This window comes from Corvus cornix, chromosome 4, assembly GCF_000738735.6.
Source record: "Corvus cornix cornix isolate S_Up_H32 chromosome 4, ASM73873v5, whole genome shotgun sequence".
NCBI classification, from domain to species: domain Eukaryota; kingdom Metazoa; phylum Chordata; class Aves; order Passeriformes; family Corvidae; genus Corvus; species Corvus cornix.
In genome coordinates this window covers 17,584,840-17,601,746 of record NC_046334.1, presented here as the reverse complement: position 1 = coordinate 17,601,746, position 16,907 = coordinate 17,584,840, and the positions used below count along the sequence as shown (strand labels likewise).

The window sequence follows — 16,907 nt, the reverse complement described above, 5'->3', positions numbered from 1 at the left end:
TAGGCAATGGACCGCTACATTCCACTTAGACTTCATATACTTTTATTCTTTTCACTCCTTAGCTTGCCTTATGCTTCCACTCCCCAAATAATCAGCACAGTGTAACATGTTTGTGGTAAAGAAAAACACCTGAAACCTTCCTATTAATTGCAATAGTCAAAACACCTTTCTTTTTTTCCCCATTTCTCTTTGTATTTAAAAAAGGAATAAGATCTGGCATTCACTACATACAGATAAGCAACATTATCTACCCTGGGGGTACCTTTGCTTACTCTGGTTTGGGTGGCTTTTTTAATTGCATTTTCCCACCATCTCTGAACTTGTTTTCTGGCTGCATAATTTTCCCATGATACGTTTAAGATGCATCTGCTATAATTAGTATGATGCAAAGCACAAGCTTCTGAAAAACAACTTGTAAATTTTGAATAATTCTCCAGCAATTACATAGGTAGCACAGCTTATTTAACTATGGGCTTTGTTCCATAGCATAGGAGCCACCATATTTTTATAGAACTTAAGGGTCATAGCAAATATCCTACCTATTCAAACAATAGATAGGTATTTTACATAGATCTCATCTGTATTAAACATATCTCATAATTTAACAAAATATCTATGAGACTGTAATAACTTTCCCATAACACAGGTCAAATTAACTTCCTAGATGGTGATTTGTTTCCAAGTCTTAAAACCTCTCTCTGAAGGGAGGTTCTTATTTTTCCTGGTAAATTGTCAAGCAGGGCAGTGAACACTGCACATTCTAAGGCCATCCCTTACCAGGAGGATTCCTCAGCGAGATCCAGCTCACAGCTGTTTATACAGTCCTCTCTCCATGCTGGCTGGGGCTCTGACAGCAGCTGGAGGGGGACCTGCAGGTGAGGGTCCCCTGCTCTTCCCAGCAGTTATACATCCTGCTTGTGCACACAGCCAGCTCTTGGCTTTGGGCACTGTTATTTTATCCCAGTGGGTGAATAAGAAACTCTGGGCCCAACTTATTTTAACAGGCAGAAAGCGTCTTCAAATTAAATTCTCCTCTTAACCAGGTACTGTCCTAGTAAGACCAGAATTGGACCAGCAACTCCTACTCTTCAAGCACACCAATAAAACCCTGCTGCCATGGCCAGCTGGTGGCATTTTCTGTCCCTTTGGACAAAGACATATTGCTTTTTCACTCTAGAGAGCCAGATGGCCATCAATCACCTCCTCAGTGGTGCTACCTTCCAGCTCCACCTTGCCACACACACTCTGCTAATAATTAAACCATAGCCTGGAACTCGCAGAGCTGCCACCAAGGTCCCCTCTGGAGAACATGCTCTCTTGCCATGTCACCAGGCAGGGAGATCATTCATGAGCAGATGTGACACTTGTCAAATTGGTGCTAGTTTTTGATGAAGGAGCAGGAATGTGATGTCTGCTCCCCATGAGGCCCAGTTTTGAGTCTCATTAGGCAGGGTGCTGTGGATACTCATTACACCAAAGGGTGTTCCCTGTGGATCAAAAAATTTGAACAACTTAAGTCAGGAAACTACAAATCTCAATCAAGGGAGTAAATTGCTTCTGTTGCAAAACTCCCAGAATATTATTAATTATTGTGTGTACAACAGTTCTTTTTAGAGATCCTGGTCACTGGCCAGAACACCGGCATAAGAGCTCTTGCACAAGCACACAACATCATTTCCCCAAGTATCCTTCCACTTCCAAGAAGACTAACAGGTCATTGAATAACCAAGGAATGCCTTTTTGAACCAGCCACAAGATAAGAAAATTACTCAAAAGCACATCTATGAGCGGTGAGCATGAGTCAATGAATGACAACAACCCCCACTTGTTTTTAAACCTCCACTTTTCCAAACCAGCAGGTATTGTGCTGCCAAGACTTTAAAATTAACTCATTACAATAGCATAAGGAATGTCATATAAGCCACCTTCAGATATGCCAAGAGCCATGTGGCCAGCTCCACCATGGAGAGAGACAGTGCCACCAGGAAGAGCAAGGTGACACGCAGCTGGTGGGACGAGTTGCAAATGTTTGCATATTTATATCTGAAATATGTGTCTGTGTTAGGTGGGAGGAAACCCTGCCCTGCCTCTGCCCTCAGGCCAGGATGATCACTGAAGTGGACATGCCAGGAAGCTGTCCAGTTGTATCAGAGTCAGCAAAGTGGAGCCAATTTGGCTCTTACAGCAATGATACTTTGGCTGCAGCCAAATGATAAAACATGACCTGAAAGTCTTGAGGGTACTTGTTAACACCCAGAAACAGCTACTAACTAATAGCACACTGGCTTGGCACTCGGGAAGCTTCCAGCTGCAGCTCTTTCCAACCTGTTGGATGAACATGGGCGAGGAAGGGTTTTGCGTACTTTTTCTGCAAGATGAGATAACAGCAGCTCTACTTGTCTCGAGAGGTTTGGATGGGAAGTGCAGACAAGGCTGACCTATTTGCAGTTTGAGAAGAGGCTCATTGAGCACCAGGCTGTATCTGCACCATGCAGTTGGGATTGCCCCCATTCACACCAGTGGAGTGGAGCACTGTCTGCATTTCCCAGGTGCAACCTCTGACTTCAGTGACTGAGGCATATCTGTTAATTCCAGGTGGGTGATAATGAGCCAAACACACATTTCTTATGAAAAGTTGAGCAGCTGAAGGAAATTGGCAAAACCAGACCTGGACTGCAGAATGCCATTAACCTGTAATTATGTGCTCTGAATAGGCCTTTTCTTCAGGCATCTCCCAGGACAGTGTCACAAACATTTAATGGCATGTTTCCTGGACTAGGACTGACTCCTCCAGAATAATATGGTTACCACAACTTGCAGCAGCAACAGACAAATCCTGCCCCTCTCAGCTGGACCCAGCTGTTGTGGGAAATGTGCTCCTAGGCTCCCATTTCTTTTTTTGCAGAGCTTTTGTCATGCATGATGCTTATTTAATATATATTTTATTGCAGCTCTTCACATTCCTCTTCAGATTATTAAGTGGAACAAAAATATACGAAGCAGTGACACTGAAAGCCTACTTGAGAAAAAGTAGTTTTAAAACCATAATAGTTTTTGTGGTTATGCTGGTCATGGAAGTGATTCTGAGAAGTTCTGCCTCCATGGAAGACGCCAGATCCATATCTAGCTCAGAGCTGTGGATTTTGCTGCAGTGCCAGGCACATGAAATGGAGACACCACAATGAAGAAAATGACTAGGCCAAAATCTTTTAGGCATCAGGGCCTTCTCTTCTTTCTCCAGCAGTTCAGACTGACCTCAACCAAAGACAGCCAAGGCAGCTCAGGAAATGGAGGACCGTCTCAACCCTTCTCCTACTCTTGAGTAAAATCCCAAATGTGTGCTTCACTCCCAAAACCACTGCTACCATGAGGAACATCTACCTTCAGGATTAACTTCTTTAGTTCCAGTGGGGATAGTCATGTGGAAAGGCAGATCTACACCATGGACATAACTGCAGGGAAAGGAACCAGCTGGTCATGTACTGGCCTCAAGTAGATGCCCAGTCTATACAGGATGGTATCAGAAGCTTCCCTCTCACGTGTCACACAGTGAGATGCAGAGAATGTATTTTTTCCCCCCTAGCTGGAAGGAGGAAAACACTGTTGGCTCCACACATGCATCTCACATGAACACGTGTGGCAGTGTATCTGCAGCTGCTGCCAGCAGGACACCCAACCTCCACCCCACGAGGCAGACTGCATACTTCTGTCCCCCCACCTTGCTACTCCCTGGTGGCACAGGGAGGACCCCATGAGAAAAAACCCAGCCAGGAGATGTTCCACACCAGCTAGCAAAGGATATGGCAACAGCTAAACCTGCTCACTCCCCATCCTCAGCTCAGAACTGCCCATGCCAGGAGCTTAAGACAGGCTTTGCATTGGTGTGACTATTTCCTGTTTCACCATAGAGCAGAAGGAAGACTTACACCAGATGGTTTCTACTTTTAAGAGTTAACTGTCACACAGCAACTTCCCTGCTCAGCTCCATTAGTGGTAACAAAATGGTATCACACATTGACCACTTCTCCTGCCCAGTGCATTGGCAGCCTGGGAATCTGCAATGCCTACCTTAACTTCCACATGTGCCATCAGGACTGCAAAGTTGGTGAGGTGGTTGCAGGAGCACGTGGTGTGTGTCTTGTTAGTTGTCAGGAGGCGACAGCCCTGCGTGGACCAATACCCTGTCATTGTACGCTTTGTGTAGCTCCAGAATGAACAGTTCGGGTTAAAATTTTCTTCTGACTGCTGCAAGGAAGAAATTAATAAATGCAGTAACAATGATAGGCTCTCAGAGATTTCTAAATGCACTATTGAGGCTCTTTGTAACTCTCACCCTTTAATTTTAGATAAATAATCAGCAGTGGTTTATACGTCAAGTACTACTTGCCAATACAAGAGAAAGTTAGATTGTTGCTGCACTCTTTGCTAATGCAAACTTGGTTCTTTGGTCTTGATTAATTTCAGACATTGACTAAATCCAGCTCTTCAAAACCAGACTGCTTCATTTGCATTGCAGGGCAGAGAAATTAATTTCTTTGAGCAATCAACTTTTGCAATGACTGAGCTTGGCTAACGGGAGGACTAGCTGTCCTCTTTCACTGTAATTCCACTTTCCTCTAACATCCCCTGCCACCATGTAAAATAATATTATGGTCTATTCTAATTTATTGGTAGCGTTTAATTACAGAATGATGCGTGTCAGCAACTGAGCAATGGGCATCAGCTCAGAGGAGACACTTTCTTTACTTCTATTAATGCAATGTAAAAGAGACCTTCTCCATAAATAACACAAAGTGCAAAGGAACAAAAGTATAATTCAAAATCTAATCAAGGACTGCTGGGGGCCTCACAGCAGCCAACTTTTGCATCATTTAATTTCAGAAACCAAAAAGAACAAGAGAAGTGCTTTTTGAATGCACACACCTTGATGTGCTTGACAGTAAACACCACAGGATCAGCCAGGTAAACCTTATTGCTGAACTCTTTATTTATTGCTGCCGTGATGACAGGGGAGTTGACAATCACGGAGTGATTGGTTGACATTGCTTCTGTTCCCAACTTCATGCTGGCATTCTCCGTGGAGAGATAGGTGCCCAGGTTGTTGTACAGCACAAAAGCCACCCTGATCTCACCTAGAAGAGAGGTAAGAGGTTAGAGAGCCAGGTTGAATCACTGCGGTGGCCTTTTCTTTTTTTAGACTTCTAATCTCTTCTCTTAACCAACTTCAAAACTTCTCTGAGAAAATATGAAAGGACCAAGATGTGGCATATGAAAAACCACCTCCTGCCAATCCCAGTTAACACCAAGAGATGCAACAAGCGGTCCATGGATAAGAAGGGCAGAGCTGCTTCTTCCAAAAGAAACTTTTATAAGCAAATGGATGAGCAGAAGACAGACGGGGAAGGTGGGCTTATTTTTGGCATCAGTAGGTGTAACTGGCTTCAGAAAAAAGAGGCCAGGTGGTCCATTTCCCACCTGACACCACTTTATTCTCCTGGATATACTTGGGAAACATGTTTTGAGCTGGCCTGTTGCACAGATGCAGTATAAAACTATAATTTAGTCTGTTAATAAATTAAGACTATCTCAGAAAAGTGTACGGACAAATCTGTGAGAAGAAATGAAAACCTTTCCAACACAATTCCAATCTCACATGACAGGTAAAACAAAATTGCAGAAATTTCATTTAAAAATACATTTATTTTCTTAATTTGCCAACCAGATAACCAGAAAAACACCATTAGGGAGCCTGCAGAAAACTGAGTCTATCAGACAACTGTTTTTAACTGAAACCATCCAGTTTGCCTTCTGTTTTGCACATTATTTCACAGCCTATAAATAAGAATGGAATGTGATTAGTTTGCCTTTATATATATTAGTTGTGGAGAGGTATGTTTTTGTTTCTATAGGAACCACCACAGCATCTGTGGAAGGTGAGGTACTGATGACTCCAAAGGTTCTTCCCAACCTAAATCCTTTTATGATAATTTTATTTGTAGCTCTTTGGTGACCTCTGGGCATGTGTCAAGCTGGTGAAAATTGATGGGGTTTTGCTTTGAACAGGACTCCAGGGATACTGTGTTTAGAAATACAGAACTTCCCTTTTATTGCTGCCAACAGACTTTCTCTACCCTTACAAATCTCCAAAGCTTGATAGCAGAGTAAAAGTCCTGCCCTGCTGGAGTTTTGCTACACATCTTGAGTTCCAAACTGTCTCTAAAAGAAATACTTCTCCTCAAATCCTACATGCAAAAGTATCAAGTGCTGTCAAGCAAGCCAATGGCAAAACTTTCTTTCTGAATCACCAGACCAAACTTTCCTCTCAATAGTGTCTAAAACTTCTGGAAATTTTAACACATCTGCTCTGTTTGTAACGCTGTGCTACCACTCCATGTTCTTTATCTTCTATGCAGAGGAGGGTGAGGCACAGGTTGCCCAGAGAAGCTGTGGATGTCTCTGGAAGTGTTCAAGGCCAGGTTGGATGGGCCTTGAGCAACGTAATCTAGTGGAAAGTGTCCCTGCCCATGGCAAGGGGGTTGCAACCAGATGATCTTAAAAGCCCCTTCCAATCCAAGCCATTCTATGATTCTGTGTTTTGCCTGCAGCGACTGAAGCCTGTATATGAGTGTTGTCCCCTGCACACAGATTAAATTTTAAAAGAACCCAGAAACAGGAGCATGTTGGGCCCAGTAGAAGCCTGTGAGTTTGAAGCTGGTCTACGGTGAGGCTGTAGAGATCAACAAATGTGCCTGCTCAAACTCCTGATCTGGAAATAAACGGCTTGGCAGGCTGAAGACCATTCACATATAACATCATCTAAAATTTATGCTGTATCAGGAGGTTCATAAGATACAGAAAGGCACTAAAGATTTAGACTCATAACAGTTAATCAACCTTTTCTGCCATGTTGGCTCATTATTAGTATTTGCTACTATTGTTTCTTTCCTCTACTTTTTCAGAGATTTGTATGGTGCCCTGCTGTGATGCTGTTTACCCAAATGAGCCTCTTATCCCATCTGAAGCCTCCTACTGCAGACAACAGCAGTTAAAAGCACTTCTCTGGTTTCAGCACTGTGCCCCAGAAGCCCCATAATTTAAGGATCTGATGCATTTTTACCATCACAAAATACTTTTGAAGGCTGTGAATCACTTAGCAATATAATACATTCCGAGTCAGGCAATGCAGCTCGCAGTCAAGGGAACGAGCAAAGGACGCTACCCATTAATTTAAATATTAACATAGCAATTAATACTTTACTTATAATGGTTAAACACAAAATAATGCCTAAGACATGACTGCCTCATGAGCGTGGCCTGAGGTGCCAGACCTACCATTTCGACCATTTTGCTTCAAGGTATTTGCTGACAGCTGAATGGCACTCCCATGGCCCATGTTCTGGGGAAACTTCAGATCTTCCAGATTCCCATCTGTGCTTAGTCTCGCAACTTCCAGCTCTGTTTGCAAGAGAGACAGACACTAAGAAAAAAATCTCTGCTGAAATGATCTTCATCAGGGTATTTCAAAGCTACAAAATGGTGCTCCAGACCAGCTGAGAGCAGGGGAATCAACTTACAGTTCTGCATGCTAGAATGTGTTTGGGCTCCTATTTCTTTTTAAATCTTTGCCCTGAAGAAGTTTTAAATTTAATTTTAAAAAAAGAAAAAAGAGTGCAAATAAATTCTACTCTCTGTGGAAGACAAAAGACAACCAGTTCTTGTAAACAAGAACCTCAGGATATTAAGGACAACGGTTAAAATGAAAATCTGAGAATACTAGTTCTTTGCCACTGGCAATTGGTACTTTCTGTAAATGTTATCAGTGCTCAGGATCTGTATTCATAGAAATAGAAAGAAGAGTTGTTCTCATTTTACATATGCACAGTGGGAGTGCTGGTGCTTTCCATCATGCTTGTTTTTTAATTAAAATCAACAATCAGCTGAATAAAGACACAAATTTGTATGAAATGAAACACAATTGCCTCACTATGAACAATCCCCCTGCGAAGCAGTGCTCTCATTGCTCTAGCCCAGATTATACCCTCAAAGCCAGGAGTAATAAAGGCAGGTCAGGTGCTCGTTTTCCACGGGATTTCAAGGGTAGAGAGCTGCCTTATTCCTTTAGGCTCTTTTGCAAAGACTTTGAAGTCCTTCAGACAAAGGCCCAAGACATATCTAACAAATCACTCTCCAATTAATCTAGGGACCAAGGCCAAAGCTGGGCTTCACTCTTCCACTGGCTGCTCTCGGTATTGATGGGATTTGCCCCTTACGGATGTTGTCAGTGTTCTCCCGGACAATGTCTGTCTTCAGCAGGTTGTCAGCCAGCACAAAGGCACTGTCCTCCACCGTGTCGAGCAACTTGGTGGCTGCGCGCTGCTGCTCGCTTGCGTTCAGGTCCCTCCACGCGTTCAGAGCCTGAGGCTGCAGGAGGTTGTTCACTGTCTCCACCATGGCCTGCAAGGCAGAGGGGGAGAGTGAGAAAAGGCTCCAGCAAGCCTAAAGCACCAGAGACCTCTGACATGTGCTTAGTCCCATCCTCCACACAAATCAGTGTACAGGGTGACGACAGCATCTCCTTCCCCCACCCATTAGGGCAGCCTGCAATGGAGCAGGCCAACTTCTACACCATCAGATGGGACAGGGAGGAAATACTGATTTTATTATAAATGCAGGCTGGGAATAGTGCTTTTCTGCTTCCACAATCATCAGCTCTGGGCTTGGAAAAAGAAGGAATTAGGGCAGGTGGGGAAGGAGGGGCAGGAGGACGATGAGGATTAAGGAAACATGCTGGAAAATATATTTCAAAACCCATTGTGACACAGGTTTCTGCTACCTACAGCACCAGAACTCAAGAGTAGGGCTGGGGCACTCAGGGAAGGTATTTAGTATTTGCAAAGGCCACGCTCCCTAAAACATTTCCCTCCACATAACCTCTGGCAGGCAGCCATGAAGACACAGAGATAACTGAGTTATACCACTTCATCCAGAGCAGCAGCAGGTGCCCGTAGAGATTTAGATAAGACACTACATTTCAAATCACTGCATTCAGGAAGGAGCCAGCCCTGCGGAAACAGCTTCCCTCCTACAGTGCACCTTCTGCCCTGGGCTGCCACGCACGAAGAGCTCTCCCATGGATAACTTCCCACAGGTTAATCTGGATGCACACACAGGATCACATGGCACTGTACTGGTCTCATGACTGCAAAATTACTGCAGTAGAATCTACCCGAACTGAAGGCTTTTCTCAGCCTAAACCTTCCGCTTCGTTACTAACCAGAGCTGACTCAACCACTTTTCAGCTAACATTTTTTAATGAGACCAGCTGTACCAGTTGATAGAACTGATTGTGCAGAGGAAAAGGATAAAAAAAAGCTACTTTGATCATGCTTTCTTCAGCTGGCTAGGGTCTAGTCACCAGGCAGGCCTACCCCACAGAGAAACACCTCCACTGCCAGCTAATGCTGACTGCAGATACCAACCCCCCCTTCAAGATGAAACTACTGTTCATAATAATCTTCTGTGTGCTGAGCACATAGGCATCAAACCCACACCTCTGTTCTGCAAGCTGATGACAGTCCCATGGGACTTCAACATTTTCCAAGCCTAAAGTGTGCCCCATGGGCTCACTTTTACGGGAATACGTCAGCATTTACTCTTGATACCTTTGCTAAACCCATGCGTGGAAAGAAGCTATGGCATAGCCCATTCTCCAGCAGAGCCCTCAGGAGTGTTGCAATAGCAACACGTGGCACAGAGAGCATGGAGCATCCTGACTCACTCACCAGTCAGGGTCAGGTGAAAATGAGCAATGGGAGGATATGATCACATCAATCTAGAATTTATTGCTATATCCACGTGACCTTAACAAACATTTCAATTACAGCAAGGTTCGAGGAGAAGCAAAGGCAGCTAGAACTGCCACTGCTGGTGCTTTTAATCCCAGCAAAGATACCTTCCTTGAGTTTGGAAGGTTTCTCACACCATCATGTATCCTGTTGGGAGACTGCACCACAGCTGGGCTCCTCTGCCAGCACAAAGCTCCTACCTTCACAGTTACATTTATTCATGGTCAATTAACTCATTTGTTCTTATGCCAAACCTCTCCTGTACCATAAACAGATCTTCCCTTCCCTTGGCATCTACTACCCTGTTTCCTTGACTAATAGGTAACTTTTCTCCTAAGCCTCAAAAACTGGTTTCCCTAACTATGGAGTAGCCCATGCTTCAACCACTGAAATGGCTGAAAACTTGTACCCTAGTGCTACTGCAATCGTCTTTTTCCTGTCAAGCTTTTACAATACAGAACTAGAATCCCTCACTCATTTGGTCTTAAGTGGAACTTGATAACCATAAATCAATTTTCTTAACTGATTGTTAAACTAATTTTCCTAAATAGTCTAAAATCTTAACACATTCACTATGTACATACTACAAGCTGGTTGAAATTAATAGTCAAGAAGAAACACTGAAAATCCATAGCATTTAAGTCTGGTTTTTTTCTGTGTTTTAGAATCTGGAAGCCTGATATCTGCAGCTCTCCATAAAATTCTGTAGTATACTTTGGTAGCTTATCTCTTCACAAGCAAAAAATAGGTGGTATTCTTTTCCAGCGACCAAAAAGCTTGATTTTTTTGTGGTGCATCTTCTACACAACATAGTGTTTTCTTGTAAAGACCTTTTATGCATGGAAAGCAGAAAATGAGGATTTTCCTCCCCTTTCAATGTTATCCCATAGTTTGCCTTACTTCCATTTAGCTCAGCTCCTACTGGTGTCTTAAATTCCCTGCTAACACAACATCCTGCATACTTTTGTCAATATCCGAATGGTGGGAAACGTCTTTGCAGCAGATCCAGCTCCTGGCTCTGGACAGAAAGGTAATGTCTATTCATCAAAATATGAAACAGATGCTGAAGTATTTGTGTTACAGTGAAACATCTGCTGCAAAGACTTTCCCCCAGAAAAAATATTTTATCTAATGCATTCTTTCTTTTGTTTTAAATGTACACATATGTGTGCATGCAAGTTTGAGAGAGAACGCCAATTACGCCTAATGTGCCGCTTCCTGCACCATGTGCGCTCCCCACCCAACGCTGAGCATCCATCCTCCTGAAGTGACTAACCTGAAACCAGCCACTTCACATCACTTTGGGCCTGGGGTCAAACGCAAAAGCTCCAGGAAGATTTCCAAGGACTTTGGGTCAGGTCCTTGTCGTGTATCTGAACAAAGCTGGTAGACTGTCTTTGCTGGCATTACATCCGAGATTAATTTAGTCCCCAGCTTTTCCCAGAGGGTCATTCCCCTCACCTGTCTCAGTGCATTAATCAAGTGTTCCCCACATTATATTTCTGAGTGCAGCACTTCATTATGGCCGAGTGCTGTGGGCTGAAGCCAAGGAGATGAGGTGCTAATGAAATGTTTGCATTTTGGACAGGAGCTGAGGTAGGTGTTTAAATGAAACAAAACAGCTGTTACAGCAACAGTGCCTTGTGAGACGGAGATGCCAACTGGGAAAAGTTGGGCAGGGGAGTGGGAGTTGTGGGAAAGCAGGCACACATGACAAGGATAGGCCTGTGTCATTACATTCAAGCTGAGTCTTTGTGATTTACGTGGGTTTGGCACCTGGACCAATGACTTTGTGGTCTGATGAAGCTCCAGCATAGAAGAAACAGCTGTGCCAACCCCCAGGAAAGCCTCTCAGTGACCAGCTGGAAGAGGGTTAGCCCTGAGAGAGAGCCTTCAAAATGCAGAAGGCATGGGATAGGTGTGCTTGGGAGCTGATGGCTTTATAGGTTTTACCTGAGACCCCTAGAGATCCTGATAAAGGTGGGAGCTTTCACAGGGAGATAAGAAAGTTCTGACCTATTCTCATCCCACCACTTCTAGCATGCGGCCAAGCAGGGAGCCCCTACTCTTCCCACCAAAAGCAGAAGAAACTACCCCAAGGATTATTCCCATTTTGGTGCCCAAAATTACATGAGATTATACCTATCCATGAAAAATCCAACATCTATTAAAGGATGCTCCATGACCTCACCGAAGACCCTGTCCTTGCTTCCCAAGCTAAAGAACTCCCTCTGCTGCGGTTTTCCTTTGTTCCCCTGCCTGATCCTTCTTCCAAATGCAGCTCAGCTGAGTTTCTTGCAAAATAAAAATGTGGGCCTTGGAGCCCAAACATACCTCAACACCAGGCACAGCACGGCACCAAACCAATGCTGTGCCTGCTTGGACTTAACGAGTAGATATCACAAGCATACAGATGCACCAGGAGAAGGACAAAAGTAACTCAAATTAGATCAAGGGAATTTTCATAAAGCATAGCTTGCTTGCTTGTAGGCTAAGATCAAATGAGGGAAGAAGGGCATGGCAGAAGGGAGCCAAGAAGGCAGACCTCCCATTTTTCTGTCCTGAGATACGTAGCACAGCTTTATGCTCTCTGTGATGTCAGGGTCTCTACACATGCAAAGCCAAACCCTCTAATTACCAGCCTGTAAAGACCAACCATCCCGGGTCACAGAATATTAGACACGGTGGCCCTTTCATGTCCCCAGCAGTGACTACAATCGGACATTGAGAGAAGAGCAAGACCCTGCAAAGCACAAAAGACAAATCCCATGACAGTGATGCCTTTCATTATGTGGTTATGTAGCACCACAGACTGTATGTTCAACGCAAATAAATGTTAATAAATTGCAGAGGGAGGTTTTTCCCAAATAAGGGCATGTGCTCATGGTTTCTTGATTCTATCCTGAGGTTAGAAAAAAGAAACGAAATGTAAACCTTCCTTCTTAGACACTTACAAATTGGTATTAAAAGATGCATTGTAAAAAGGAAACTAATTAGGAGCTTTACAGTAATTATACATTACTAAAAGGCCAGTTGTATATATCCCATTGATTTCCTTCGTGATAGCTGCTACATTCCATTAAACTGAATTTTTCTTGTTCATTTATTTTTCTCTTCCCCTCTAGAAATGTTTGGCACACGGTTTAAACCTAGGAGGTTTGAACTCTGTATGCATCCAGTGATACCATATTTTTCTCTCACTGTACCAACATCCAAGACACCACTCTTTGATAAAAACAGATTCTGCAATGTAAAATCTCTCTTTAACTGGGAGTCAACACTGAAAATCACTAGATGTTAGAGATACTCAGCTCACTGCCAAATTTGGCACCAGGCTGCAATGTGCTATGGTGCTTAAGCACAGCAACCCTAACCTTAGAAGATCAGCAGCTCTCCTAGAGTTAGGACCTCTTTAAACATTTACTGTTCATTTTGGCCTCTTGCTGAGCAGCTGATGGAAGATCAAAAATCTCAACAAACCTACAGCTGGAGAAAATACTGCTTTATGGCAAGTGAATACCAGCAGATCCTACAGGGAATATTGGTTGAATCCTTCTGTTGAGTAATTTTCAAATATGCAGTTTGTCCTTCCTTACAAAGGAGCATCTCCATAAGAAGAGACTGAACACACTGTACACTTTATTCAGCATGAAGCTTACATCAAGGTCTTACCTCCTATAGCAGCTTTGGGAGAATTAGGACAGTGGCACAGGGCATATTAAAGTACCACTTTTGCAATGACATCTCTAATTAAAACATCTGAATTTTACAACCTCTAAAGCCCCATCTCATACTGCTAACACTTCCTTGATCTCACAGGAATATCTCATGCAGCACACTTTCAAAAATTAGGATATAAGGAGCTACAGCAACGAGGCTTTGCATAGGTAGGCTTAAAATCATGGCTGATGCATGAAGCAAGCAGTGCTTTGGCACCCCTGTGCCAAAGGTGTTTGCCAGCACAGACTCATCCAAAGAGATTTGCTCACCCTTTCTGAGAACAGCAGTGCTCAGTCTGCAATCACACAGGCACAGCCTCAGGCCGTGCTTATGGCCTGAGCTTCTGGTCCTCCCTGAGGTCCCCCCGTATTGCTCCATAACAAATGTGTTGTCTTTATTTGAAAAATGCAGACACGTAACTAGCCCACTTTTTATAACAGCTTGAGGTTTTATGGCAAATCAGCAGAGAAAAAAAGCACAAAACCCCTTTCAGGTCCACACTTCACAGTGCAAATGAAAAACGCACCAGAGAGCAGATGCACTGAAATGTTGATATGGTACGATGATCACAATGTTATGCTCTTTCTTCCCTTTTTCCGACTTGAAAGCAGTGGTCCTTGAAAAAAGCTTACTTGCCTCTTTGCTCAAGAATAGCTGGTTTTGCTCTGTAATCCTATTAAACACCCAGTGCTAAAACAAACCCTTTCCTCAAGCTATCAATATTTGCAAGCCTCCAAACTAATTGAGTTAAAGGCACAATCAATGCCATTGATGACAAGTTCTGCTGGCAAGTTCTGCTGGAAGTTGTTTGATTCTTGCCTCTGGCCAGAAAAAGCACCAGTACATTGAAACTCCCATTAACTCTGAATCTACCTGGTACGGTAGAATGGGCCCTTTGGAGGACAGGGCCAGCATGAAAGCATGGATGTGAGCACACAAATGCTTCCAGAAAGGTTATTCCATTGAAAGGGACCAGCTGAGGAAATGACACATATTTTAGAGTGGCAAATGAACAGCACTCCAATCCCACTACACAGGGGTCATCAATCAAATGATTACATTCATCCGCTGTGTGGGACTTCAGGATAGAAAGTGATGCACATGTCATTTCTTCTGCTTCCTAAACAAGGAAAATGTCATTTGGCTACATAATGGCATTAAATGCTACTTCTTAGCTGAGAAGTGCCTTCAAATCCATCTGACAAGGCTCTTAACTCTTGGATGATTTTTTTTTTCCTTGCCATTTATTCTTTTAAGTCAAAATCAAAATTTGTCTCTGGTCAAAGCATCAGTAAGCACACTGGAGACAATTTCTTACAGGGAAGCCCAGCCACTGTCTATTGTTTTTTAAAAAGCAACACAGTCATCACAAAACTGTTGTAGCATTCAATGGAAGGGACAAACATATTTAGACTGAAAGGAGCTCAGCCACAGTGAGTGCTTGAAAACAAATAAATCATTAGACTATCTACTGCTAATCTTTGCTTCTGCCTTCAAAACTAAGCCAGAAGCACTAGCCTACATCTAGTACCAGAGTGGTGATTGGACATAGATGGTATCAGTGTTGGTGAACTGAGACAGAGCCTACTACTCGTGGCAAAGGCAAGAAGAGAACTTCCCATGACCATTCAGAGGAATTTCTAAAATTGCTCCACAGATTGAGAGCAAAGGCTCCCAAGAGAGCATGCAACCTTCTCTCCTCAACTATACAGCAAATGTTTATGCTGTGGCCACAGGAACTGTACTGACTCAGAAACGGCCTGAATTCCAGCAGTGCTGAGAACTCACTGTAGTGAGAAGAAAAGCACTGACCTTTATTAAAATTAGGCCATCTACAAAATGCTTAACTATGGAATTAATGGTCTTTTACTAGGTATGCAAGGTTTGCAAGCTTGGCCTTGAACTACCAATAATCTCCTAATGGGAGCACGCAAAAAATAATAGGAGATATGAGAAACAGAACAAGGTTACAAATTACAGGTTATGGTTTTACTTTACTTACTATACGAGGAAGAATATTTTAAGGTCAGAAGGCATCTACAGGACTGAAATAAAAGGAATTGATTGGGAAGAAGGAAATAACATAGGATCTATTTCATCTAATGAGATCTTCCCCACAGAATAAGCCGAGAGCTGCATCTATGAATCATCTGTATTTGCTGCCCTACTGTTTGGGATTTGAAACTATACAAGCAACAGCTAGAGCAATTACACTGGGGAAGTGAGCAAGGCTGTAGCAAGAAAGGAAAATGGGCCACACATCAGAAATGCCTCTTTGAAAGAATATCCACAGCCTTCAAGGAAACTCCTGGGGAGTCCGTGAGACTCATCCTTTCCTCCAACGGTTCAAATCAAAGGGACATCTCCTGCTGCTCCCTATGGCAATTTATATTCCGATTTTTACCAGTGACACCAGATACCAGGACTGACTCAGCCTAAAGCAGAGAGTAAGCACAGAGCAACATAGAAAGCACTAGATATTTTTCTCAGTTTTGCCATGTGAGAACATAGCCATAGGTGTAGCTGAGCTGTAGGTGGATGGTCACCTTCTTTTTTAGCATTTATGCAAAGAATTTTGGAGTCTGGTCACAAACCCAAGGCTGCTTCTTTGATCCTCCTCTCCCCTAACAATGGGCTCACCACAGCAGAAACATGCAGGGTGAGGATTTCTAGTTTCACTCTTGCTGACACAAATCAAGTGCAGGTTTCTCAAGCTGTGAAGTATATTAAGTTCACAGAGTTTTAACAAAGGACTACCAAACCACAGAACCTCGCTGCAAGTCACACTTCTTTCAGATGTCCTTTTAATTATATTAAATGAAAGTTTTAGGCACTTTGATGCTGATGGGCAAACATCTCGATCCCTTGAAAAAGCAGCTAAAAGTACTCCCTGTAGCTATAGTTAATATACAACATTGTATGCTCACTGCTAGCCAATTTATTCCAGCCACTTTAACAACGATACCTCACCTGACAGGCTGTGCAGAATAGCATCAGGAGTCAAGCAATGCACAAATCATCAGAGAACTCTCAGAGTTGTTTGACACACACTGCAGAGCTCTTTGTCATACAGCCAATTAAGTAACCAAACAAGAAACTTGAAAACCTTCATTAATTTGCCTCTTTTTATATAAAGGGAGGTTAGAGTCTTTCTTGTCACAGGCACAAGAAGAACACAAGCAAAGACGGCATAATTCAATTTGTGCTCCTTCTCAGAGCTGCAAGTTTCTTTCATTTAGTCTTCATGGAAGTTGGGACCAATCATGCAAGCAAGAGAGAAGTGGGACAAACAGAATTAATCCACTTTAAATAGTACTGGCTAAGTCCCAGATGCACCTTTTA

At 43.1% G+C, this 16,907-nt stretch overlaps 1 protein-coding gene across 26 annotated transcripts in view; it reads right to left on the bottom strand.

Annotated features, from left to right (window-relative positions):
• ADGRL3 (adhesion G protein-coupled receptor L3) overlaps positions 1-16,907 on the bottom strand; it is a 404,123-nt gene that overhangs the window by 70,759 nt on the left and 316,457 nt on the right. For 25 of the 26 annotated variants that reach the window (XM_010411924.4, XM_010411928.4, XM_010411908.4 and 22 more), the window contains 4 exons: positions 8,271-8,454; positions 7,333-7,455; positions 4,924-5,132; positions 4,069-4,245 (listed from right to left, as the gene is read on the bottom strand). In XM_010411924.4, coding sequence (XP_010410226.2) covers positions 4,069-4,245; positions 4,924-5,132; positions 7,333-7,455; positions 8,271-8,454 — 693 coding nt within the window. The remainder of the gene's footprint in view (positions 1-4,068; positions 4,246-4,923; positions 5,133-7,332; positions 7,456-8,270; positions 8,455-16,907) is intronic. The other variant, XM_010411911.4, reaches the window with a different exon arrangement.